This window comes from Prionailurus viverrinus, chromosome B3 (genome assembly GCF_022837055.1).
Source record: "Prionailurus viverrinus isolate Anna chromosome B3, UM_Priviv_1.0, whole genome shotgun sequence".
In the NCBI taxonomy this organism is placed as follows: Eukaryota; Metazoa; Chordata; class Mammalia; order Carnivora; family Felidae; genus Prionailurus; species Prionailurus viverrinus.
In genome coordinates this window covers 34625564-34651717 of record NC_062566.1, presented here as the reverse complement: position 1 = coordinate 34651717, position 26154 = coordinate 34625564, and the positions used below count along the sequence as shown (strand labels likewise).

The following is a 26154-nucleotide window of genomic DNA, read 5'->3' as shown; positions in this document are numbered from 1 at the left end:
CCAAACCCAGAGATGATGTTGGGTGATAGCTATTCTAGTCCCACTACAGCTACCTGTTTATCTGAACTGCAGAGAAACCAATGGATGTTTTCAAGCCTCAGCCCTGCTGGCATGGTCTCTCAAGAAATGCCATGAGTTTCCTTCCTATAGCAGTCAGTGCTGGAAACTTCTGCTTTAAGGGCATTCATTGCTCTTCTCAAAAGTTTCATCCATTTCAAAATGAGTATGTTGAGCAAGATGTTCACATGCTAGACATGGGCCAAGGGGGAGGCAGCTGGAGGAGTAGACAGACTCTGAGTATGAGCCATCTGCTATGGGAACAGAGGAGAGCTTAATTCTGAAGAAGGAATATTCAGGGAAGGCTTCATGGAAGAGGCAGCCTTTGATCTTAGCTCTGAAAGGCTGGGAAAGATTTTCATAGAGATAAGGAGAGTGGGGAGGGCATTCTAGGAAGAGGGAAAAGCTTGAGAAAAGGCACAGTCAGAGGCTCCAAAGCAGACACTGTGCTTAAGGAAAGGTGAGTCATGTGTGGCCACAGCAGAGATTTGTGGCAGGACTTTAGCAGGAGATGAAGTTAAGGTGGACTAACTAGTTTTAAGGGCATACAAAGGACTAGGGTTTGAGTTTTGTTTGGTGGGTAAAGAGAAACCATATAGAGGGATGATGTGATTTCAGCCTCCAAGTGGATAGACAGCTCCACTTAGTCCCCTCGACCACAGTTAGGCTGTTCCTCACTTCCTGAATCATCCCTCATGTGGACACTCCTAGGACTCTGCTGGCCTGAGCCTCCTGTCATGCGACCCTCACTCTGCCCACCCCCACCTCTGTTCAACCTGGTGTTCTGACTGGGTGGGACCCTAGGTTCTGATAGGACAAGACAACCTTAGAGGAGAGCCTTGTGGTGGCTGTCCAAGGTGCTGAAACAATATGCCTCCCAATTTTAAGCCCTCCCATTTAAAAAAAAAAATTTTTTTAACGTTTATTTATTTTTGAGACAGAGAGAGACAGAGCATGAACAGGGGAGGGGCAGAGAGAGAGGGAGACACAGAATCTGAAACAGGCTCCAGGCTCTGAGCTGTCAGCACAGAGCCTGACGCGGGGCTCGAACTCACGGACTGTGAGATCATGACCTGAGCCGAAGTTGGACGCTTAACCGACTAAGCCACCCAGGCGCCCCTAAGCCCTCCCATTTTAATGATTAGTTCCCATACCACTGTCCTATTGCGGAGCCGATTTCATTCCCATTTTACAGATAAGAAATAGAAGCCCTGAAAGCTAGCATAACAAGAGCTATGAACCTGGTTTCTCACCTTCTAGCCCAGGGCTCTTTTGCCCCACCCAGCAGCCCCAATGTAATTCAGCAAACCATGCCTCAAGTAATTATTACACTGGCATTGCCAAGCTAACATGTTCCTGAGACTGCTTCCTGAGACTGCTTCCTGAGACTGACCATTTAGGGTGATCCACAGGTACTTGGGTGGACCTGCTTGGAACCACAGCTGTGCATATTCATGGCTCTGCTTGTTCCAAAAGGAACCCCTGGGTATATACAGCTCATCTTGACACTCTCTTTGATGGGAGGAGTGCTGAACTTGGAGGAAACACTGCCCCCCCCCCCCCAATACTCTCATAGTGCACCAATAATCACTACCATTTTACTGGGTGCTTACTGTATTCCAGGCACTGAATCACAAACTTTCCATATGAAGCTTCTCACTCTCTTGGCAAAGTCTACTCTTAACAACGGAGGAAATTCAGGCTTAGGCAGGCTTAGGCTTAGGCTTGCCAGTAGGCAGAGTGGGAATTGGAGGGCAAGGATCTGAACTCAGATTTGTGTGGTTCCATGGTGATCTGTCAGTCAAAGTCTATCATCTAACATATGAGAGCTCAGCGGCTCCCACCACTACTGGCTTTGTGATCCTGGGCAAGTCACTTGTCCTGTTTGAACTTCAGCTCCTCATTTTCAAATTGAAGAATGTGAAAGTGCACCTCTACAGGGCTCTTGTGAGGAATAAAGATGAAGCATGCAGCAAGGACTCAATAAGTGTTTGCTGCTAGTGTGAATATGATTGTTACTGAGCACAAGCTCTTTGAAGGCTAAATGGATGTCTGATTAGCCTTTCCATACCACCAGATGATTCCCAAGTTTGTCAGGGTAAATATCTAGTGTTCTGAGAAGGAAGGAGGAAGAATGTGAAGGCCAACACACCCAGGCTTCCAGGTGGGTCTTGCTTCTGCCCCATATTCTCATGGCCTCTGCAGGGGTTGGGGACCATCTGGCTGGAGCAGGCAGGCCACTAGACTCTCGAGGGTGGTTCTCGCTACCTTATTAGTACTCTTCACATCTACGTTGAGTCTGAGGCCATTCTCAGGCCTCAGAGACTCTGCTTTAATAAAGCTATCCCCAAATCCTCCCTAAAGAGCCCTTGGCAGGGAGAGCTTTGCTGGGTGGGGCCCAGCTTTGCTGGGTGTGGCCTCACATCTATTACCATGTTGGCTACTCACATCCAATAGCAGGCAGGAATGATGTGACTCCCATCTTACAGAAGAGGAAACTGAGGCCCAGCAAAGTGAGGCAACATGTCCAAGGTTAGTGAGCCTAGGATAGAGGTCTCCAAACACTCAGAAAAGGGCTCTTTTAATTAGTCTCTAATTAATTGCTCATCCTAAAAATCTTTCAAGAAAAGGGCAGCTGCATAAATTTATAGATTAACTAGCAAATAAAGGCATTCCTAATTATTATTGACTGCAGGGCATTCTGGTGAAGGTCTCAGCCAAGTCGGCTCTGCTGATTGCCCCAACCCCAACCCTGACCAGAGCTGGCTAATTGCAGGAAGTTGCATTCATTCAGAAGCTGGAGTAAAAGCAACAGTAATGAGTTCCCCCTTGGAGCCTGGTGCATTCAGGAATGAGTCACACTGGATGAGAACAATTGACTGTTCTGTAATCACCTCCAGCAGCTCCTGCTCAACACCCAACAGGGCCCCAGAGAGCCTTCCCAGGTATAATGAGGCTGGGCAGGAGGAGATGGATGAGAATTCATAGGGTCTCACCAGGGCAGTTTGGCTTACAATCTGTCTTAGCCCTGAGCCCCAGGCAGGTAGGACTCCACAATGAGATGATTACTGCAAGTGCCAAGTCTCCCAAAGTTCAAGGGCAGGAAGTCATTTGCATCCCAGATGGGAGGAAGAGAAGCAGGGGACTGGCCTCCAGACTGCAGGAGCCCTGGCCTGGGGGCAGTAGGCACACAGACTCTGGCCTCCCTAGCCATCTGAAGGCCTTGATTCTCCCTTCTATTGAGGAATAGTGACTAGGCAGGCAGTTGGGGGGTGAAGAAGGGGGAACATGGGACACTCAGCAGTCCCACAGATAATGTATACAACTTCAATGAGCCCCTCTCCCTTGGCTAACACACACATACATCACACACACACACACATATACACACACACAACCCTCCTTGCTCCTACTTTCCTTTATCTTCCCCATAAGGGTGTGCTTTCTGATATGGTCCCTGGAGTCTGCACAATGGGCCATCTTACACTTGATCTTAGCCAAAAGGTGGAGAAGCGATGCATAGTGGACCATCTTAGAAATCAGTGGGTTCATTTCCCCCTGCACACTTACCATTTACAGATGGGGGCTCTGAGGGAGGAAGCCATCTGTCCAAAGTCATAGTGGAACTGGAACTGGGGTCAGAATGCCCATACTAAATGTCTGGTGTGATCTGTTCACTTCCACTCAGTCTCCCAAACAACTAGTCTCTCCTACCCAAACCAAAACCTTGGGCACTCACATTTTTCTGTGGAAATTATGGCCAAAGCTCACACCAACGAAGGTAAATAAGAAAGGAAACCTACAGGGGGAACAGACTTCTTTCTCTTTCAAAGATGTCACCGGAATTCATTTTCACCCAGTTTTATCTGCACCAGGGAGGAGGAAGAAGGAATTAAACAGAATTTTGTTCAATAGACCAGGGCAACTTGCCCACAAAAGACACCAGGCAAACCCACACTCCCATGTTGTGCTTCCCTGTAGATCAGTGGATCTCCACCTTGGCAGCACACTGGCCTCAACTAGACCAAAAATATCAGTGTTCTGGGGGGGGGGGTGGTTTCTGGAGGCATCAGTGTTTATAAAGCTCTCCAGGTGATTCCAATGGGCATCCCAAGTTGAGGACCACCTCTTCCTACTCAAAATGAGGCCACTGACCAGCAGCACTGACATCACTTAGAATCTTGTTAGAATGCAGAGCCTCAGGCCCCATCTGCATCTACTGGACCGGAACGTGCAATGCAATAGGGCCCACCGCTGATTCATATGTGCACTGAAGTCTGAGAAGCACTGAGGTGAGGTACTTGATGTATTTCATCTCTACACCCTGGCAGCGGTTTTGCGAGGCACGTGTTCCATTCCAGAGATGAGGAAACCGATCCTGAGAGAGGTTAACCCACTGCTCCAAGGTCACGGAGATGCTCTAGGACAACCAGGATGTGACCCCAGTGTGGTTCCAAAGACCACACTTTGTGCTGCACAGACCACTTCCTACAGCACAATCAAATATATGGCCCTGGGGGACCCCAGAGTGCTTGGGTCCTCAGACCCACTGGGCACGCCCCACCTTCGAACAGGATTCCATTTCCAGTGTCAAGTTCCCTCACCTCATAAAAACCAGCATAATTCATGAGCAAATACAAATAGTAAACACATGGGGGAAAGGTTCACTCTCCCCAGTAATCAGAAGAGAAATGCAAATTAGAGCAACATCAAGGAGCCATTTTCTACCGATATAATTAGCCAAAAAAAAAAAAAAAAAAAAAAAAAAGGATGTTAGCAAAGTTGTTTTGAAATAGGTACATTTGTACATGGCTGGTGGTGGTATAGATTTATATAACCCTTGAGGAAAGTAATATGGCACCATCCATCAAAAGCCATAAATATATTATGCCCACTGACCCTGGGAATTCACCCTAAGGAAATAACTCAATAGGAGAGGAAAAGCTGTTTGTAGGAAGATGCTCATTGTAACATTTGCCGTGAACAGTGGAAACAACTCAATATTCAGCAGTAAGGGAATGGCTGAGTAAACTGGGGTACATCAGCTCCTGCAGTGTTATGCAGCTATTTACAATGATAATCAAGAAGCCCAAGCAGCAAATGTAGGTGAAAGCAAGTAGAATACAAAACTGTGCATACTGTGGTTATTATGATGGAGAAAGACCGTGTGCATAGGATTTGGACACGGAAGAGCTGGGCAAAGACAACCGGTGCTCAGGGTTGAGGGGGCAATGGAAAGACCCCCTCCTTTTAATCTACAATTACAGACCTCAGTATAACTGACCCTTTGAGAGCAGCCTGGGGGCTCTCTGGTCAGGAGCTCTCTGAGGGGGGTGTGGAGTCACTTCCACTCTTCGTCCCTGGGCAAAGGGATTCCCAGATTCCACTCAGAGGTGGGAGGAGCCGACGCCTCCTCTTCTGTGTAGGCCGGAGAGCATGAGGCCGTGGGAGACCCTTCCCATCTTACCATGAAGCCTGGGGCACAAGTGCAGCTCCCAGTGATGCTGTGGCAGTCGGCGCCGTTCTGACAGGTGCAAGGCAGCTGGCAGCCATTGCCGTAGTAGCCAGCAGGGCAGGACTCGTTGCAGTGGTGGCCAGACCAGCCTGGCTGGCAGGTGCACGCTCCAGTTACTGGGTGGCAGCTGAGCAGATGAGAGAAGAATGAGGGGACAGTCTGGCCAGAGAGGCAGCCGCGTCCCACCCTCTGCCTACCCTAAGTCTGGTCTGCCAGGGTAGCAGGATCAAAAGGCCTCTCAGGTTAAAATGCTTACTGCCTCGTTTGTTTGTCAGAAGGTGCCAAGGTCAAGGTCACATGGTCTTTATGGCCCCAAGAAAGCGAGGCTCATGGTAATTATATAATTTACCTAAAGTCACACAGTTTGCAAAGGAAGCAGCAAAATCAGGATTATAACACAGGTCTTCTGACTCCCAAAGAAGTGCTCTTTATAATACAAGTACAGAGTCCAAAGAAGAAGGGAGCCTTCTTCAGTCCCTTCCCTATGACTGTGATGTCCAGAGCCTCACTCACCCTGTACTCAAGGCAGATGCCTGGTGAGGCAGCAGGGCGTGAGAGGGTTGCAGTGAGACCCAGCGACTCTGCATATTGTAGGTACTCCATGGACATTTGCTATGTTAAAATGAGACCTGAGGGCAGATGTGGTCTCTCTCCTCTGGCGGTGTCTGCATGGGACAGGATACCTTCCATCTGGGCTTTGCTAGGGCTCCTTAAGAGTGACTGTGATAATCTTTACCCCTTATCTGTCTGGCTGCCTGGCATGACCTCTAGAGAATAGGGCAATCTCTGGCTACCAGAAGTCCGATCCAACCAACAGCCAATATCTATTCATGATCAGAGGGGATGCTGGTGTGGTGACCATGTGCTTCTCAAAGCTTCTGTGGGGAGTGTAACTGACCAATGACCCCAGCTACTGTGTCTGAAATCACTACATTCATTCAGAGCCCACACTTCCCCTGGGCTGCTCCCAACTAGAGCATGGCACAGACATTAAAGGTTGGCCCATTCCTGGGAGACCGGAGATTCTTCTGATGGGCAATTTGGTCTAGAGACTCCCCATCTTGCCAGACTTTCTTAGAACTGTGATATAATCTAGGACTTTCCACCCAGCCTTCCTTCCTTCCCTCTCCTTCACATGGGTCAGACGTGCACTGCACTCTGATGTTTTCCTAGCCTCCCAGCCCCCACCCCCTTTTCCCTCATAGATGTTTCTCTAGTAAATCTCTTGAACGTGGGGACAACCCAGACTAACACTCCAAGGAAGATGCTGAATGGTAGAGACAAGCCAACCTTCCTGGATTCCCTGTGTCACCTGCCTCTCTTCTCCAGAGTCCAGCTGAAGGGATATGATCAAAAGAGGCATGCTCTGGCCTGGCAGGGGAGCCTGGGTACAATTCCTGATTCTGCTAAATTCCATGAGGACATGGGTTTTGTCTCCCCAGGTCATTGCTGTATCCCCAGCACCTAGCTTGTATTCACTGCCCAATTAAATATTTGGGAGTGAGTCATACTTTCACTATGAGTAATTATTTTCTGTGTCTATTGACTTATCATATGTCTCTCCCACCAGGTGGCAGCTCCATTGGGGAGGGCCCTTTGTCTATTTCACCTCTCTCTGTATTGTACCCCAGGGCCCCGCAGAGTCCCTGGCATGCTAGAGATGCTCAATACATATTTGGCAAATGAATTAATGAACACACTAATTGTGTGAAGCCCAGCCAAGCTATTTCTCTTCCGGGAGCCCTGGTTTTCTCATGGAAAATGAGGGATGGACAAGAGTAGACAGTTTCTGAATAATAAGTGCAAGTAGCTAATAATCATCTTGGAAAATGTTTAGTCTCATTAATTATCAAGTCAAAATAACAACGAGATATCACTTTTTCTCTATCAAAATAGATTTTTTTTTTTAAGGGACAATACTCAATGCTGGTAGAAGGTTCTGGAAAACTATTTGGGGTTATGTATCAGGAGTTTTAAAAATATTCAGACCCTTTGGTCTTATAATTCCATTTCTAAGAATCTGTCCTAAGGAAATAATCATAGTGGCAGAGAAAGATTTATGCACAGAGATGTTCCCTGAAGCATTATTTATAATAGAGGGCAAATGAAACCAATTTAAATAATAATGTGACCAGGCTATTAAAACACCAGGCACTTTATACATATATTTCTAATCTTCAGATAAGCCTGTGAGTTAGGCATTAGAGCCTCTATTTTACAGAGGGCACTTGGAGGTAATGTGACTTGCTCACAGTCACATGGCTAAGTCAGGGGAAGCAGGGATTCAAACCCAGGTCTGTCTGACCATGTTCTATCCATGGTCTTATGCCGCCTCTGACAACAAAGTGCTGGTTACATGAATTATGACAATTTGTATGAAGAGATGTTACAGAAATATCCAAATGCTTCCCAAAATCTTTACTGATACCAGGTGAAGTGAAATAAGCAAATTGTAAATAAGTCATGATCTAAAATATGGAAAAAGTAAGACAGATATACATAGACGTGGACGAAGCACGAAAAAATGACAACAAAATGGCTTTGGGGTTGAGAAATTATGATGACTCGCAGTTTTTTCTTTAAAAATGTACTGTTGAATTTTCCCAAACTGAGCATCAATTCTATTTATACACAGACGTAAATCAATAAAAAGTGTAAATAAGCGGAAAAGAAGAATCATGCAAGGGATGAGGGTTTTAAGACTTCCTGGCTCCAGACAAACTCTTCCCTGAGCCCCACGCCATGAGGGGGACATGGGTAGTTATGTGGGTGCCATGTGGCGGTGGCCCCCACGTGGTGACCCTGACCGTCAGCTAGACAGATGTGGGGCACGCCTCCCTGTCTCAATACTCTGAGCAAGCCCCTTCTTGGTTCCACATTTCCAGGAGCCTCTCCTGGGGTGGGAGGGTCCAGCTTAGTGACAGTCTCAGGGATGGATACGGGTGGATCTAACAAACGACCTGGCAGCCTTGGCTGTGGCCATCAACTCAGCCCAGCCGCTGCGATGCCAAAGGGTCTCAGGCACGCTTGTGCCCTTCCCATCAGTGGGTTCTCTCACTGCAGACCCTGGGTCTGGTGGGACCGCCACCCCGTGAGAAGCAGACTGGGCACACGCTGCCTGGTGAACCAGACTTCTAAGTGCTCCCACAGGGCCCGCCTGTAGTCTCAGCCACCAGCATTTGGTGTGTGCATTGGTGCCAATTTCACTTTTCACTCTGAGCACCGGAAAAGCTCAAAACTGCATCTGAAATCACTTCTTTCTCCCTCCTTTCATGTCCCTAAAATTCTAGGTAAAAAACCCATGATCTCTAGTTTCTTAATTTGATTGCTTATCATTAATTATAAAACCTCTCAAATACCTTTCAAGAGGGGCTGGGGGGAATGACTGCTGGCTGTGTGATTTATGACTGAGAACTGGGCACCCTCCTCACATCTGATCTCTCCCAGGCGTTCCCTGTTCCCTGCTCCCCTATGTTTCGTGGTGGCAGAGCCATTCCCTCAGTCACACGGTGGACAAGTGACTGTTGGTTAGGCTCAGGCAGAGGTCACAAACATTGGTGTTTAGGCAGGCTCAGTTCACTGTTGTTTTTTTTTTTTTTTCTTCCCCTTGTCTTTATGCCATTTTCCCCAGACATAGATTAATCACAAATTAATAGGAGCCGAAAGCTGAACAATACAGGAATCTTTTCCGGGTGGATTTTTCTGTCGTTTTTATTTTGGTGGCTCTGAGATTTCTATCAATGCTGCATCTGTTGGCTAAATAAAATCTTTCAAAGGTAATACATGATCATGGCTGCTGGAATTCGTCTGTGACAATCCAGTTGTGGAGGGGACACGGCAGAGGCCTGACACACAGGCACTCTCTTTCTCAAGGTTATTCCTTTATGAGGGAGGATCATTTCTTTGTGCGTGCTACACAGCATTTATAAAGAGAACGAAGCGGTGGGGGGTCTGACCAGCCACTTCTTCCCTCCTCGGGCACATGAGTTCAACCTCTGTGAAGCAGCCTCTCCAGAGGGGCACCGGGCAGAGAGAGGCTGGGACCAGATGCGGAGGGTTGGGGGTCGAGAGTACTCTGTCTCCCTGGGAAGATACTCAAGGCCTTGCATGCCTTCTTGGCGGGGCTCTGCCATAAGCTCTCAGAAGCCAGGGGGAATTGGGGGCTAGGCTTCTGGGGACCCCACACTCCATGTCTCAGGGAGTTGGGGGGACACTCCACCTTCAAAGACCACAAGAGCACTTTTGCCCCCACTGGGCTGATGAAAGGCGATGGACAGACTGGGAAACTGAGACCTAGAGAGGACAAGTGTACATAGCAGGGCATTTGATCAGACAGAGCAAATGTCCTGAGGCCAGGACTCAGGGGTCCCAGACCCCACCCAGGATAACTTAACTCCCTCGAGATGAGAAGCCATAGAGTTCTCCCTCTACTTTTCTTGGATCCCAAGAGAAGGCTCTATATTGGGACAAAAGCTCACGGGAGAGAGGAGTGACGTGTGTCCATGCAGAGGAAGAGAGGTGTTCCCTGTGGTCACGAAAATGAAGTCAAAAACAGCCTGAGAGAGTTGAGTCAGGCCAGAGGCTCTCAACCACGGGCAATGTACCCTACATTCCCCATCCAGGAAACAGTTTTGCTTGTCAGAACTTGGGGGCGGGTTGTGGCCAGTGGGGTCTAGTGGGTAGAGGCCACGGATGCTGCTAAACCCCCTACGATGCACAGAACAGCCCCCACAACCAAGAATTATCCGGCCCTAAATGTCAACAGTGGCCAGGTTGAGAAACTCTGAGTTAGACTGAATGAAAACGTTGAGTATTGTGGGCTCAGTTATTGGGCCAGTGTCCCAAAAGAGCGGGGTAAAATATGAACAAAAATAGTAAGGCAGACATCAGCCCAGTGGCAGAACCACCTAGAGGCATCGGCTGAGTTGAATTCAGTGATTCTTCTTACTGAAGGTCTGCCCTGTGCCAGGCACCGTGCAATGCTGGGCAAGCCAGGTCATAACCGCCCTCAAGGAGCCTGGGCCACGTGTGACACAGCGGCCTGAAAGGAGGCCACCATGCAGACACGGAGGAGCCCGGCCCGGAACCCCCAGTTCTAAGAAATGCTATGGATTCCCAATCCCTGAAACATGACACGTGTTAAAGACAGGAAAGCAAACAATCATCAATATTGGATGGGCTGAGATTAGCGACGGAGAAGAGGGAGTCCTTCCAGATTAATAATGCATGGAGGACTCCTTCAGAGGAAAAATAAATTATGCAGGGCACGGCTGCTCAGGCACAGGAGGAAAACAATAGCTCTTTAATCTGGGGGTTGGTTGAATCTCTGTGGCAAGGATTCTCCCTGCATTGGACCTCAGCGGCAGCAGCCCTGCTTCCTGTCCCCGAAAGGGTCCTCCCTTGGCTTCCAGCTGGGGTTGGGGGGGGGGGGGTCCTGGTGCAGTTCCACCTGTGCAAGAGGTCCAGGCCCCTGACCGGCCATATGGAATCTTTAGAGCCTCAGAGCTCTTACCCTGTCCTCCAGACCCAGCAAGGACGCCACCTCCTCAAGACTTTCCAGACCAACAGAGCAGTTTTCCTGTGACGCTTTCTAAGCACAGCCCTGGTCAGTTACTTGAGCACGTGTTGGGACCCAGTGGGGCCAGCCACATACATCTTACCGATTCCAAGATGCACGTTCCCCCGCATTCCCCCCTCTCAGATATTGGGCGCGCTATACAATCAATGGTACGTCATGGTTCAGGTGATAGCATTTTCCTTTCTTAGTAGTCCGTAAAACAGAGCTGTGCCTCACTACTGGTATTGTCTCGTATTGGAAGACATATGGTAGAAGGGGCTCAGTGTGTGTGAGTGCTCCAGACCTGAGTTCCTGAGGGCTGGACGGGTGCTGAGGGACTCGATTTCCTCCTTGTGGTCCAGCCCCGCACGCTCTCAGTGTTTGCTGAATGAATGACTGAGTGAATGACTCGGGTCATATATAGGTGTGCTAGGGCCCTCTCTACAGTGTCTTCTCAGCCCTCTGCCTTGCAGGCAGCATCATCCCAGCCGCTCAGCTCCAGGGATTGAGGACCGAGGACAGATCCCCTCTAAGCCATAATATCTGCTAAGACGCCTCTGCTTGCAGTGACCAGAGGCTCTTGGGTGATCTGTGGAGAATCAAATGCTGGAAATGAAGAGGGGGCTGGGGCCAAGTCCTGGCTGTCCCAGCAACTGGGCTGCAAAGAAGAGGCATCTCTGTCTGGCCTGCAAACAGCAGCGATACCCATTGCCCTGAGTGTGCAATCCTCCCGAGCTGTCTTGCAGGTCCGAGGAGAGAAGGGAGACTCCCCCATCCTTCACCACCCAGATAAGAGGCAGCCACATAGAGGGCTGTGGAGGTGTTATCTGGGGCCGACAGCCTCATTTATTACCAGAGGGTGCTGCCAGCTGGTGCATGAAGCAGGAAGTGAAGAAGACACGGAAGAGGTGGCCCAGGGCAGCTCTGGCTTCTCCGCTTCCCAGATTCAGGCTTCCCTGGAAGCAGCCGTTGGTGCCAGCTTCACCCGAGGTGCCCTCAAACCCGAAAGGACACAGACCGCAGGGAGAGGCTGGCCCTGACCTCTGTCCCTCCTACTCCTCCACTCTAGCCAGGGCCTGCTGGGACAGCCCTCTCCAGGTCCTAGGAGAGCCACACTGATCTCTAAGGCCCCTTCCAGTATTGATCCTCTGAGCTCCAAGGCCCTGGCTTCTGCCCTGGCAGTCTTGTCCCTGAACCTCTATGGGCTGGCGGATGGCTTAGTTAGGCATGGAGCACGCGGAGGGGAAGTTTCTCAAGGACAATGGCCCCAGAGCCTGTGGCACGTGAGCTGAGCCACCCTAGCACTCCAGGACCATGTGGCCACACTCCACGCTGCTGCCCTGAGGGTCACCAAACTCCCTCCTTACTTCTGTGTGTGGGGTCTCAGGCGGGCCCATTTTCAAAGCTGGCAGCTGGGTGTGGTAGACAGAGGCAGGTGACCTGGGTCCTGGTCCTGGCTGTCTGTGGCTTTGGCTTCCCCTTTTCATCAAAGTGGTTAGCTGAGCTCTTTCAATGCCCCACCCGGGTGACCAAGCAGGGGTGTGTGCCCTGAGAAGCTCCCTCTCCACCGGTGTTCACCCGCCCACCCAGCCCCCGGCTCACCTGACCCCAGCTCGTACCTGATGGTGTTGTCGGCATCACAGGGGCAGGGCAAGGCACAGCCCAGGCCATACAGTCCCTCAGGGCACAGCCGCTCCTGGCAGCGGGGGCCTTTGTAGCCGGGATCACACTCGCAGGCGCCAGTGGTGGGCGAGCACTGGCCTCCGTTGTGACAGTCACAGCGCTGTGAGCACTGGAAGCCAAAGGTACCAAACGGGCATTCCTCTTGGCACCTGCGGGAAGGAGACTGGGGTTGAGGCTGTGCCCCCCCACCTGCCCTTCCAGATCCGCCCAGCACACACCCTGTGCCTCTAGGCCTGAGCCTGGGGTGTGGCACCTGATCCCAGCATCCCTCCCTCCCTTCTCATCCTCCAGAAAGCACCTGCAGGCAGGTCCCCGTTTGGTGCCTGGTCCCCTCAGTCCCCCCGGCATGGAATTTGTATGGTCATATTTAATTGATTATAGGCCTTAAATGGGGTTTTACTTCACTTTTTTTGATTGCGGTAAAATATACGTAACATAAAATTGAACATTTTAACCATTTTTAGGGTTCAGTGGCATGAAGTATATTCACATTTTGTGCAACTGTTTCCACCATCCAGCTTCAGAACCTTTTCACCTTCCCCAAGCTGGAATGTCTGTACCCATTAAACAATAAACCTTATGTATTTTTTTAATTAAAAAAATTTTTTTAACATTTATTTATTGTTGAGACACAAAGACAGAGCATGTGCAGGGAAGGGGCAGAGAGAGAGAGAGAGAGAGAGAGAGAGAGAGAACGAACCCAAAGCGGGCTCCAGGCTCCGGGCTGTCAGCACAGAGCCCGACGCAGGGCTCGAACCTACAAACCAGGAGATCGTGACCTGAGTTGAAGATGGATGCTTAATCGACTGAGCCACCCAGGCGTCCCATAAACCTTATGTTTTTAAGCTATGTTTTAGCATCTCTGCCATTGGTTCAGTCTTACAACTGATGGTGTGTCACAGGGTAATTATCCATGTTTTCATTCTTAGCAGTCGACAAAATGATGCATCTTACCATCGGTGGCATCTTGGGTTTGATGAAACGTGGTCATTTCATTTCTAATCACTGTTTCCGCTTTTATCTTTTGGGCAGAGGTACAGTCTCCCTTGGTCAGACTAGAAACGTGTGTCCTCCACCAGTGTGGAATTTTCCTGAGTACAAGAGGCATCCTCCTTCACCAGATAGGAGAATCCCCCACACCAGGGACTAATTCCTCCTCCTCGGACTGGGGATGCTGGTGAGCCAAGGAGGAGAAGTGAGCCCCTTTCATGTCTTGACTTTTGTGTTCAGTAGTTTGGCCTGCTCCTTGGAGCTTCCAGTAATAACCTTCATTATTTAAATCATTGCCTTGCAGCCCCTGGGTGTGGATCCTCTGTGGTAGAGTGAGACCCCTGCTGCAGAGTGCCTGACACTCCCCACCCCAGGCCAGGGCTATTCCCCAGGGAGGCAAAGTCACTGTCACTGCGATCCTGACAAGGTCAGGGGTACACCTGGGGACATAGAGGGTAAAAGAGGTGGGTGGTTTCCGCATCCCAGAGACAAAGGAAATGGCCTCTGGGATTTGGGATGACCCACGAGGCAGTCTGCTTCTATGATGCTGGAAGGTCGATTCTGTCATCTGCTTTCTCATCATAGAACGGGATGATAATAAAAGCTCCCCAGGTTGTTTGAGGATGAAATGAGGTAATGTGTGTAAACCCTCAGAAAGGTGCCCCACGCACAGTAAGGGCTCAGTAAGAAACGTGAGTTATTAATTTTCCCGTTAATATTGTTTTCTAAAGTTCTCAGAGCCCATCTGACCTTCTGCCTCATGTTCCGATATGAAAAGGCTTCAAGGGAAAAATTCCAAAACGTTAACCATGGAGTAGACTTGAGGAATTCTAAAGTGTTCTAATTGTCATCTAGACAACCATTTTCCAGTTTTCCTATGCCTTCCACAATAATGGTGGTGGTGGGGGGGGGTATAAAAAATACAGCCCTAAGTTCTTTATTAGATCTTGGAGAGTTGTGAGTTGTAACCAGTGTTCTCCACAACAGGGCAGGGAGAGCCCATGTCTGGGCGACCTTGGGTACTGATCACAATGGGGAGGGGCCCCGGTGATGCTGCAGGACTGGGTGGCAAGTGCCTCATGCCCAGAGTGGCCGGTGTGTCAGATGTCAGTCTTGGCATAGGGGGTCTCTGTCTCTCTTTTCTTTGTCATCTTGTGCCCATGATGACAGGAGAAGGAAGAAGGTGACGGAGGTCTAACTTTGCGGGCTTTCCCGAGGAAGATGCCACCCATCCTCCCCTCACAGAGTTACTGTGACAAAAGGAGGAATGGAGCAGAATGGACGGGCAGTGGGGATGATGATGGGTACAGCCTGGACAGTGGTCAGAGGGGACTTCCAGCTGTGCACACCCCAAAGTCCGGCCATAGGCCCCTAAAGCAGCAGGCATGCCCGTCACCCTCACTTTGGAGTTGAGGGGGCTGAGACGCATACAGGTGAGGTGTGTTCCAAGCTCACACAGCCTGCCGGTGGCCAAGATGACGCTGGACTGCTCCCCTGCAGGTCTTGTGGCATTTTGGCCAGTCTGGGGTCCTATGTAGGGAAGGTCCAGAAAAAGAATCTGGAAATGAAAGAGAGGGAGGAAGAGAGAAGAAAGAGAGGGAGAAAAGACAGGGAGGAAGAGAGAAGAAAGAAGAGGCTGTGTGAAGAAGAAACAGAAGGTGGAAGACGGGAAGGAGAAACAGTAGTAGGATGGGGGAGGAAAAGAGGGAAACTGAGGCAGAAGGGCAGGACACAAAGCAATGAAGAGCTGGAAAATCACTATCCAAAGTGCCAGCCCCTGTTCAGCCTCAGAATGGATTTTTCCAGGTGCCACTCAATTTGGTTCTCCTCAGATGTCTCAGACGTCAGGGCAAGAGACCCAAGCGAGGACACCCTCCTGACTCCTCCTCCCTTCTACTGGAACATTCCTGCTCCCTGCCATCCAGCAGGAGTGGGCAGAGCCCTGGCCAGTGAGCTCCTTGCGAGGGGCACCACCCCTACCCTGCCATATTTATGAAGTGACTTATTCCACAGCCCCAGAAAAAGAATCTGGAAATGAAATATTGACAACCTAATCCATTTACATAATCAGCCTCTTTTTTTTTTCTTACTCACAATTTAAACAACTTATTTATTTAGAGATCAAGCAACGACTGCTAATGAATTTTACACAAAGCACGCTAATAACGGGGCCTGTGGAACAGAAGGGTAATCACAGCAGGAATTAGTTTTCTACTTAAACATCCTTCCTTTGCAACATATCAATCTAATGTGTCTGATATTGCCATTAACAACCAGATCCATTGCTCAATTAAATTACAAAATGAGCTGCAAAGCCCTCGTTACGTTTCATGTTTAATTTGCACTGGATTCTGCCTATCCGGGGAGGCCTGCATTATTACACCCACTCAACTTTAATATGCTTGCAATGATTTGGGGCGGGTTAATGCAGCTGTCACCTACAAAATTAATGGAAGCAATTTTACAAAATATTAAACACTAGGTGGCCCGTTTAGGTGGGAAACCCAAATGCTACTGGCCCTCCCACTGAACTCTCTATAGTTGATTGGTGAAGCTTGCTCAGGAGACCCCAAGGATGTGGGATTTCTCTCTGCCCCAGGATTGAGGGCTGCCCCAACAAGAAGAGGGATTAGAATTACTTTTCTGTTGGGCACATCTTGGAAAATCGAGAGCGTCAGTGATGTAAGGTCTACTGGTGTTGCGTCCAGCAAGCTGGAAGTCTGGGCCTGCCTGTCTCCAACAACAAGTGAGCTGTGTTACCTCTCATGTGCAGGTGGACTGCAACAAAGGGTCCTGTTCTGGTTCTGGGGTCTTCTAGCTCCTGACCCTCGTAGCTCATCCTGAGCATTTCCTTATTGGGGGAGAGGGTGAGGATGTGAAGTTGGGCTTGGTGCTTCAGTCCTTCCCCTCTGCACCTTCCCCCAGAGACCCCCATCTTTGACAGAGATCAGAGAGGATTTCCAGATACCGCACCCCATGTTCTAAGGCTGGGAAGATCAAAGGGATGAATACTGGCTCACAAAGAGATTAGATCTGGCTCAAAAGACTTTGGGCTAGAAGCACATAAATGTAAAGCAAAAAATGGAAAATCGCTTTTCTGGACATCGCCAAGAATTTGAGGCTGACTCCAGTCACAGTTGGAGGGGCCCAATTATATTGTCACAACCAGAAAGATCAATTAGTTGACTCAGCCTCGATCCTTGCTTGCTGATGTTATCTGGGCAGGAGAAGCAGAGGGATGGTGAACAAACGTTCCTCTTGCCTCACCTTGTCTGGGCAGAGTAACAAAACCCAAGGTCAGAGATAAAACACAGATCCCACAGAAGCAGAAAAAGCATGTGAGAGCCTCCTTTCTACCACCCCTCTCTCTGCTCGAAGAGACACATGTAGTTGAGACTTGGCCCAGGTCCTGTGGGCAAACGTCCTCTTCCAGCTCTGAATTCACTCACCATCCAACACACTGACTGTGGCTTCTCTCACTTCCATAGCACCAAGCCCATCATCACGGCATCCTTCTTCCTACCATGGCAAATGTGCTTGCTTATACGGTAATTCCTCAGTTATGTGTTTTGTGAGTTATCCGCTCTGCAGGGCTGAAGTGATTCCAGGACCCTGCTGCCCTTGTTCAGTCTGCTCTCAGGCCTCTAGCCTTCAGAGGATGCAAACTTATGCCTGTATCCTTTTGGCAGAACTCAAATTAAGCATAGAAATTTAGTTCTGGAAGAAATTATGCAAAATGTACTAACTAGTTTGCACCCCCAGCTTCCTTGGATTACTGGTTCCATTGTCTCCCTGCAGTAAGGCAGAAAGCAGAGAGTGGATAGTAGGTGTTCACTTCCTTCTCTGGGTGAGTCAGTGCAAGTTTAGGGCTTGGGTCACTGGGCTGGGGGCGGGGTGGTGTGTGTAGCGGGCCAAGGGCCAGGAAGGATGAGTTGATGAGTCTTCCTGGCAGGAGGACTCAGAATGCTTTCTGAGAAAGGAGCAGGAAGGCTCACAGAGGGATGCTGTGGGCTGGTGAACTCCAGCCGCTCTCTGCAAGGCTGCCGGGAAAATGAGCAATATGAACAGCAAGGACAATAGCTAGCCCCCCTCTTACCTGTCCCCCATGTAGCCAGCTGTGCAGTGGCACCATCCAGTCACATGATCACACTGCCCTCCATGGTGGCAAGGACAATCCTGGCTGCAGTTCTGGCCGAATGTCCCTGGTGGGCAGGGCTGGGCACACACTGCTCCCTGAAACAGAGGAGGGAAGACACACATAGGTAGTGCAATCCTGAGGCCACTCTCTCCTAGAAGTGGCACAGCAGCTGTAGTCCAGGGACCACCCCATTTCCTCAGTGGGACTTTCTTCCCAGTCATAAAGCATAAGAAGCTGGACATGGTGGCTTCCGAAGCCCCAATTTAGAGACAGGGAGACTGAGGCCAATTTGCTCATCCAATTATTCAGCACACATTTATTAAGTGCCTGTTGTATACCAGGCTCTGTGTTAGATATTATGGATACAAAAGTATGAGGGAGACTCGATTTGTGACCTCCCAATCTACTGGGGAGAGAGGCAACAAAGCAGATAACTCAAGTACAATGTGCTAAGCACTGTGACACTGGCAGACAATAAAGTGCTGAGGAAAAACAGACACTCTAATTAAACATAGTGGTCTGGAAACACACACTTTATTTCTATTTCTTTCCCAAACCCTGCTAACATGAAAGCAAAGGGGCAAAGGTATGAGCCTGCAAAGACAAAAGCAATGGAAGCGGAGACCATGCAGGGCACAAACATCTTCCAAGATATGCTGGAAGATGGTAACCTCAGAAAAGCTCAGGAATCAAAGACACCAAGAACATCTGAAGGTCCAAGGGCAGGTGTGCAGGAACAGGAGGGCTATTCAAAAGTTTATAATAGATAGAATTAGACCCCAGACCTCTGCCCCCACTTCAAACAGCCAGGTGACTTCCCCAGTCTGGCAGAAGCCTGGAAGTTGACTTTTGAAGAGTCTGACCCACGTAGGCTTGGACAGAGGGATACCAAGCACAACTGAGGGAGGTGCCATGAGAAACAGGGATCCTGTGCACTCTGCCTGCTCAGCAACTAGACTGCTGATTACCATTCCTGCTAGGGATGCAGGTAAGCTCAAAAGCAAAAACCTACAGATATTGGTATTTGAGGGTCCCATCAGTCAACAAGCCTGGAAACTCCCCCTACCTTTCAGCTTCCTAACAGCTTTTCTGAGGCTCACCAGAAAACCTGAACAGGTAGTGGAGGATCACCAGATATTTCAAATGAAATAACAGATGAAGACCTAAGCAGAAAATACACAAAAGGAACACAGAGGATATAGGAAGTATGCAGGAAGCAAAGACAACTTTTAAAAAGAGAATTACAAACCTCCGTTAGAATTAAAATGAGTATCCGTAGGTAGTTATTTGAAATTATTTTTATCTATGAAAGAGCAGAGTGCTATAAAAGGAAATATCCCAGAGAAAAGTAAAGATTTCTTGAAATTTAAAAATAAGATGGCAGAAATTTAAAAAATTTTAGTAGAAGAGATGGAAAATGCATAAATTTCCCATAAAGTAGGACAAGAGAGAGGGAGAAGTGCAGGGGTGGGGGGAGGCACTGAAGGAGGAAACTGTAGGCAAAATATAATAAAATTAGAGGATCAGTCCAGGAGGTCTGACATCTAATTAACAGAGGATTTCAGACAGTGGAACAGAGAAAATTGAGGTGCCTAAATTAAATGGCAAATATAATACAAGAAAAATTTCCTAGAATGGAATAATGGAAAGCACTGATCTCTGAATTGAAAAGGTCTAGAGAGTTTCCAGCATGAAAAATGAAAAAGAAAAAGACCCACATTAAGGCTTAAAATTATATATTTTTATACTTCCATGGATAAAGAAATTATCCTCAAAGTTTTTAGAAAGTCACATACAAAAGAACAGGAATCAAAATGTATTGGATTTCTTAACTAAAAGCTAGATGATAATGGAGCAATGCCTCAGAAATTCAGAGGAAAATAATTTCCAACCTAGAATTCTATACCCAGCTAAACTAACACTCAGGTGGGGAGTAGCCTCAAAAAACTAACTTCCTAAGCTTCTCTTCTAGAAAGCTACTGAAGGATTTTTTTTCATTAAAAAGAATTATATGATAAAAAGAAAGAAATGGGGACTTCAACAGAAGAGAGAGGTGGAGGGAAACACAGGGTGGCAGTGAAAGGAAGTCTGAGAATGACACCAGGGCAGCAGGAACTGAAGTACACAAAGCTCTGGGGGGTGTGGCCTCCAAGAAAAAAATTGGAACAAAACCCAAATTGAGAGATTTCTAATGGGTCTGAACTTTTGGAGAGGCCTTTTTGAGTTCTGACAGAGAGTTTTAGGGATAAATTAGTAACAATACATAGGTGAGCATATTAACATAAACACTGATTTTGAATTCATTATGTCGTCAAATTATGAAGTCATCAATGTCATCAAAATGATTCAACCAAAAATTATAATAAAGTTGCACTGAGAGGGTTGGGGAAGGATTGCATGTGATGTGTGTGTGTGTGTGTGTGTGTGTGTGTGTGTGTGTGTGTGTAAGACAGATCTGAATCTTATCCTATGGTATGAAGTCAACAGAAATGGCAATGAAATGGCAGTGAAGCATGTGATGCAGAAATGCGGAAGGAAATGCCAGAAGAAACACCTACAAGAGGTGAATGCACTTGCCTTTCAGGAGTAGGATTTGCGAGTGAGTCAGGGGACTACTTTCCTCTCCCTCCAGTACTAGCCTTGTGAGATTAGATAACTTAAAACATTTTTTTAAATGTTTATTTCTGAGAAAGCAAGAGCGAGAGAGAGAATGAGCAGGGGAGGGGCAGAGAGAGAGAGGAAGACACAGAATCTGAAGCAGGCTCCAGGCTCTGAGCTGTCACCACAGATCCCGATGTGGGGCTTGAATTTGTGAACTGTGAGATCATGACCTGAACGGAAGTTGGACGCCCAACCGACTGAGTCACCCAGGTGCCCCGAGATTAGATAACTTTAAACAATTGTATCTATGAATCTTAGGTCTTTATAAAAGAGAAATCTGAACAAGCTTCCCTTTAAGCCTCCCCCTTTCATTTCTCTTATGGAGACCAAGGATTCTCCCACAATTAATTCATCAATAAGTTCAATACACAGTTATTAAGCACCAATAACTGCTGGCCCAGAGGAAGCTGGTTTACTCAGGAAAATGCTGCCAGACCCAGGTCATTTTTCAATATCATCCAATTTATTGTAATGAATTAGGTGAGAGGCCTTTTAGCTCAGATTTCTCTTCCCCACCTGTCAGAAGGTGAGGGGCTGGTGTGGGGGGAGTGGAAGGGGGAATGGAGAAGGCAGAGGCAGCAGCTGAGGGGACAGTGAGATGAGTGTGTATGTGAGGAGAGGGGCAGGGAAAAGCCACAGAGGAAGGGGCCCTTTTCCTCCTGGGGGTGATAGGGGTTCCCCATAGAGGCTTGCCTTTCTCACTATACCCCAGAAGCTTCTAAGACATGACCAGGACTCCACAAGGAGGCCCACAGAGAAGCTTCGTGTACAGAGTGCTGCCTTCTGAAATTGCCTGGGAAAATCAAGCATCCTGGAGGCTTTTCAGACAGGTGGGCCATCACCTCCTGAAGCTCCTGCAATGTTCCCCAACTGCAGGCACCCCAAATGCCTGAATCCCTGGGCTCCCTCTCGGGCCTGAAGGAATTCAGTATCTTGGAAGGCCTGCTGCCTGGTATGGCCGACAGAACACTGGACTCAAAGTCAGCACTTGGGCTCCGGTCCCAGCTCTGCCTCCTCCCAGATGGCTGAGCTCGGACAAGCCCCATGATTGCTCTAAGCCTCAGTTTCCTCACCTATAAAATGGGAGTAGTAACTCCCAGTCTCCAAGGTGGTTGTAAATGTTACGTGAGGTTGGAGATGCAAAGGAAGCTAGTACGGTGCCCTAAAGAGCAGGCCCTTAATTAGTATTAATTCCACGCAAGTAGACATCTGGCGGTCGCAAGGAGGAGGGGCCCAGCATGAACAGGGCCTGGGAAGAGGGAGAGAACCTTAACTGATAGCTGAAGAATAGGTTTTGGGGGATGGGCTTTGGGGAGAGCAGGCAGGGAAGTGTCAGCTTCGGAGAAGGCTGTGGCTTCTCTTCGGGTTTCTCTTCTGCTATTATGAGCTAAATTGTGTCTCCCCAAATTCATATACCTTAACCCCTGGTAGCTCAGATTGTGACTGTATTTGGAGATACAGCCTTTATAGAGGCAATACGGTTAAAATGAGGTGATAAGGGTGGGCCCTAATCTAATCTGATGGGTATCCTTGTACAAAGGGGAGATGAGGACACAGAGACACAAAGAGGGAAGCCCTTGTGAAGACACGTGGAGAAAACAGCTGTCTACAACCTAAGGCGAGAGGTCTTAGAAGGAGCCAACCCCATCAACACTTTGATCCTGGACTTCTGGCCTCAAGAACGGTAAGAAAAGGCATTTCTATGGTTTAAGCGCCCCGTCCCCCTCCCCCCACCCACCCTGTCTGTGCGACTTTGTTACAACAGCCCCAGCAGACTAACACACCTGCCCTGTGGTCAACTGAGTGCACATCTCCAACAGTAGTGGGGTCCTGGGCCCTGTGGCATCTAGAAGGTTGGAGGTGAAGTGAGGCAACAGTTCTGCTCCTCTCAGAACTGGTTCACCCAAATGGTTTGTCAAGATCTGGAAACCAGCCACTCCTTAAGAGGATCATGGCTAAAGGGAGCATAAACGATGAAAGGACTCAGGCCACACCAATTCTCCCAGACAAGGAACAACTCAGCCTCTCCAAGCATCTCAAGGCATTTCTAATTATCACCACTGGCCCACGTAGCATGGATGCTCTCAATGAACAGTGAGTGGCTGGTGTGGGCGCTGAGAAAGCGGTCCAGGCACAGGCCAGGACGTGGGGCTCCATGAATCATCCTTCCTAGATGTGAGCATCTATGATTTTACAGCCTCAGCTCCAAACACCAATGCCTGGCCTGGTCCTACTTCTGAGCACCTCAGCCCCATCTCTGTTCAGGCCTGTAGTTGTGTGTGTGTGTGTGTGTGTGTGTGTGTGTGTGTGTGTGTGTGTACGCGCGTGCACACGTGTGTTACATGCCCATACACACACTATATCCAGCCTCCACCATCAGACTGGGAACTCCTAACGGGAGCCGATCACATACCTCCTACCTCCCCTTTGTCTGCAGTGTCCACTCTCATCCAACCACTCACACCTGGCTTCTCGAATTCTCTCGAAGGCGAAAGAGAGTAAATACTTTCCCAAGCTCTTTGCAAAGGCCCCTCCTGGAACAGGCTAATGACAGCTAGGCAAGTGGAGTGCCCTACAGGCATACTTAGAGCCTGGTGGCCAGGAATCTCTGAGGAGGGGCCTGGAGGTCCAGAGATACTGGGGACTCTTCTCTAGCTCTGCACAGTGCCTCAGTCCTTTGGGGGAGCCGCACTGTGTGAGCTAGTGATTTTAATTTTTTTTTTTTAATGTTTGTTTATTTTTGAGAGAGACAGAGAGATTGGGGGGGGGGGGCAGAGAGAGAAAGGGAGACACAGAATCCAAAGCAGGCTCCAGGCTGAGTTGTCAGCACAGAGCCCAACGTGGCCACAAGATCATGACCTGAGCTGAAGTCGGACGCTTAACTGACTGAGCCACCCAGGCGCTCTAGATTGTACTCGTTAGATCTGTGAGTGTAGTGGAAGCTGCTGGGGGCCAACAAGAAAGTGAGGGCTTGGAGGATGATAAAGGCAGGACCCTTCTTCCCAGCACCCTCTTCCCAGCCCCAGCCGTCCCTGGGAGGGGCCTCAGGACTGAGCTGCAGCGTCCTTACACTGTGACTCTGCATGCACGAGGGGTATTAATAATTCATACAAATCTGCAAGTTAAATGCTGTGTAAAAAATAGAAACGCAATTGTCTACAAAAAAATTAAAAATATAAAGTCCCCAAATCCATAGGTGTCTATTGACAGTTTCCTGTCGTCTCGAAGAACAAACTTCTCACTGTGTTGGGGAGAAAAAAATTCCTCCAAGGCTTCCTCCCTTCCCCTTCTTTGACCACTGGCTTTCATCAGTCTCTCTAGAGAGGCCTGTGGCCCACTCTCCTCCTCCCTCACCCTGACCCAACCTCAATGCCTGCTGCTAGGCCTCTGAAAACCCAGCCTGTGGGTGGTGGAATTCTGGAAGCAGGTGGGAGATAAGAGGGTCTTTCCAGAGACTGGTTCAGGGCGGGAGAAATGGGCAGGTGAGAAATGAGAGAGGCAGCAGCAGCCCCTTTGTCCTCAGAAGAGACAGTCAGACAGACACCAAGGGCTGAGGTTCAGGAGTCCAGAGTCAAGAGACCCAGATTCTAACCCACCTTCCTCTTAACCAGCAGTGTAGCCTCAGGCAGGTCACTCAACCTCTCTGGGCCTCAGCTTCCTCATCTGAGAAAGGAGGGGATTGATGGACCAGTGGTGTTCAGACCTCTAAAAGCTGGGAGGCCCTGTTTTTATGTGAAATCTTACCAAGAACCTCAATATAGAAAGATTAAAATGGAGAAGTGAGGGTGTGTGGGACCCAGAGCCCTAATTATTAGGCTCCCCACCCACCCTCACCCCCAAGAAACCTTAGGGTTCTGTGAAACTCGGAAGGAAACCCTACAGTCTTGATCAATTATTTCCAAATATGGATCTGCGGACAGGGTTGGCTGCTTCAGAATCATCTGGGGAGCTTATTAAAGATAGAGATCCAAGCCCCAGAAAGTCTCTGGTGGGGCCCGGAAATCTGTTTTTAAGACCCACCTCCAGACCCAGAAACTCTGGCGTGCAGCCACGTTTGGACACTGCTGGGCCAAATCATCCCCTGGTCCTTTCCTGCTCTAAAAAGTCCCGGCAAATCTGTGCCCGTGTCAGTGGGCCCTGCCAGCATCCCTCCAGCCTGCTCCCCATGACCTCTGCATTCACAGCTTCCCGAAATACCCTGCTCCTGCTCAGCACCCCTGCCCTCTCTGGCTTTGCAAAGAAGTTTCAGGCCTTGGGGGATGCAGCCCCCTGTGTCACTGAGCTTCCCCCAAAATGGGGTGTGTTACTGGAGAGTCAGAGGCGGGGGCGCAGCCTGGGAGAGTCCGATTTAGTGACTCGGCGCTCCTGAGAAGCTTGGGTCATTGGTGGGGGGAGCACTGACAGAGTGTGTTAGCTAAAAAAACAAGGCTTGTGGATTGTCTGCAGGATCCAGGGATATAAAACAAGCAATGATAGAGGACAGAGTCTGCAAGGCACTTTGAACGTGCACTGCCTCATCTGAGCCTTTTGCCCACCAGGACGGTTATGAAGGGCAGGGCTTACTATTGTTGTATGGGTTCTGCTTACAGATGGGGAAACAGAGACTGAGCACTTTTTTCAGGGTCAACACTGGTTGCAGGACCTGAACTGAGGCCTGTGAAGTTATAATTCCCATCCTTTCCTTTCCATAATACCGGTTCCCAGACACAAGAGCTGGGTTGGTTGAGGCTGCACCAGAATCACCTGGGTCACATATTGAAATACAGATTCTGGGCCCACAGAACAGGGGGGTACAGGCTGGGAATCTGAAGTTCTAGAACTCCAGGTGATCTCTACTCTTCCGTCTCCCCGCCTCCTCCCACCTGTTCCCCTGCCCTCACACCACACCCTTTCTGCCACATTGGGCCCAGAGCCCACGGCAGCTCAGCTGAGTACCTATGTCCAAGGAAAGAGCTTATCTAGATTTCAACTCCTTTGAGCATGAGAGACCACAGGCTCAGAGAGGTTAAGGAACCTGCCATCAGTTCACACAGCCCTTAGATTAGACTGTCATTCAAAGTTGTGTCCAAGGGATCTCCGGTGGTTATCTAGTGATGCCTGTGACCACAGATAGGAGGGAGTGTTTTCAGGGTGGGAAAAGAATTCAGCCCCTCAACGTGTGTGTGGGTGAGGGACGCTCACACCTCTTACAGAGGCCTGCCCACATCCTGTGGGCCCACCTACCGTCCAGCCTGGGGGGCAGGCACACTCTCCAGTGATGTGGTGGCAGGTGCCCCCATTCTGGCAGGGGCAGCGCAGCTCACAGTAAGCCCCGTGGCTTCCAGGTGGACACAGCTCCTCACAGCTGCATGAGGAAGCAGAGGTGTTAGACATGGCAGCATTCAGTCAGTGGCAGTGTCCCAGTACTCCAGGGCTCCCTAGGAATTCGAGAGTCCACAGCCAATGTGAACTGTATTAGGGCCAGTTAGCTGAGATGCAGTCCTGCTTTCTGCCAGAAGGGGGAAACAGGGCTCAGACATAATGAACTGGAATGCTGTGTGACTGGGCCATTGC

At 49.1% G+C, this 26154-nt stretch overlaps 1 protein-coding gene across 6 annotated transcripts in view; it reads right to left on the bottom strand.

The window, feature by feature from the left end:
- MEGF11 (multiple EGF like domains 11) overlaps positions 1-26154 on the bottom strand; it is a 356748-nt gene that overhangs the window by 50059 nt on the left and 280535 nt on the right. For all 6 annotated transcript variants that reach the window (XM_047862853.1, XM_047862848.1, XM_047862850.1 and 3 more), the window contains exons 7-10: positions 25825-25945; positions 17899-18035; positions 12749-12961; positions 5525-5699 (exon numbers count right to left, since the gene is read on the bottom strand). In XM_047862853.1, coding sequence (XP_047718809.1) covers positions 5525-5699; positions 12749-12961; positions 17899-18035; positions 25825-25945 — 646 coding nt within the window. The remainder of the gene's footprint in view (positions 1-5524; positions 5700-12748; positions 12962-17898; positions 18036-25824; positions 25946-26154) is intronic.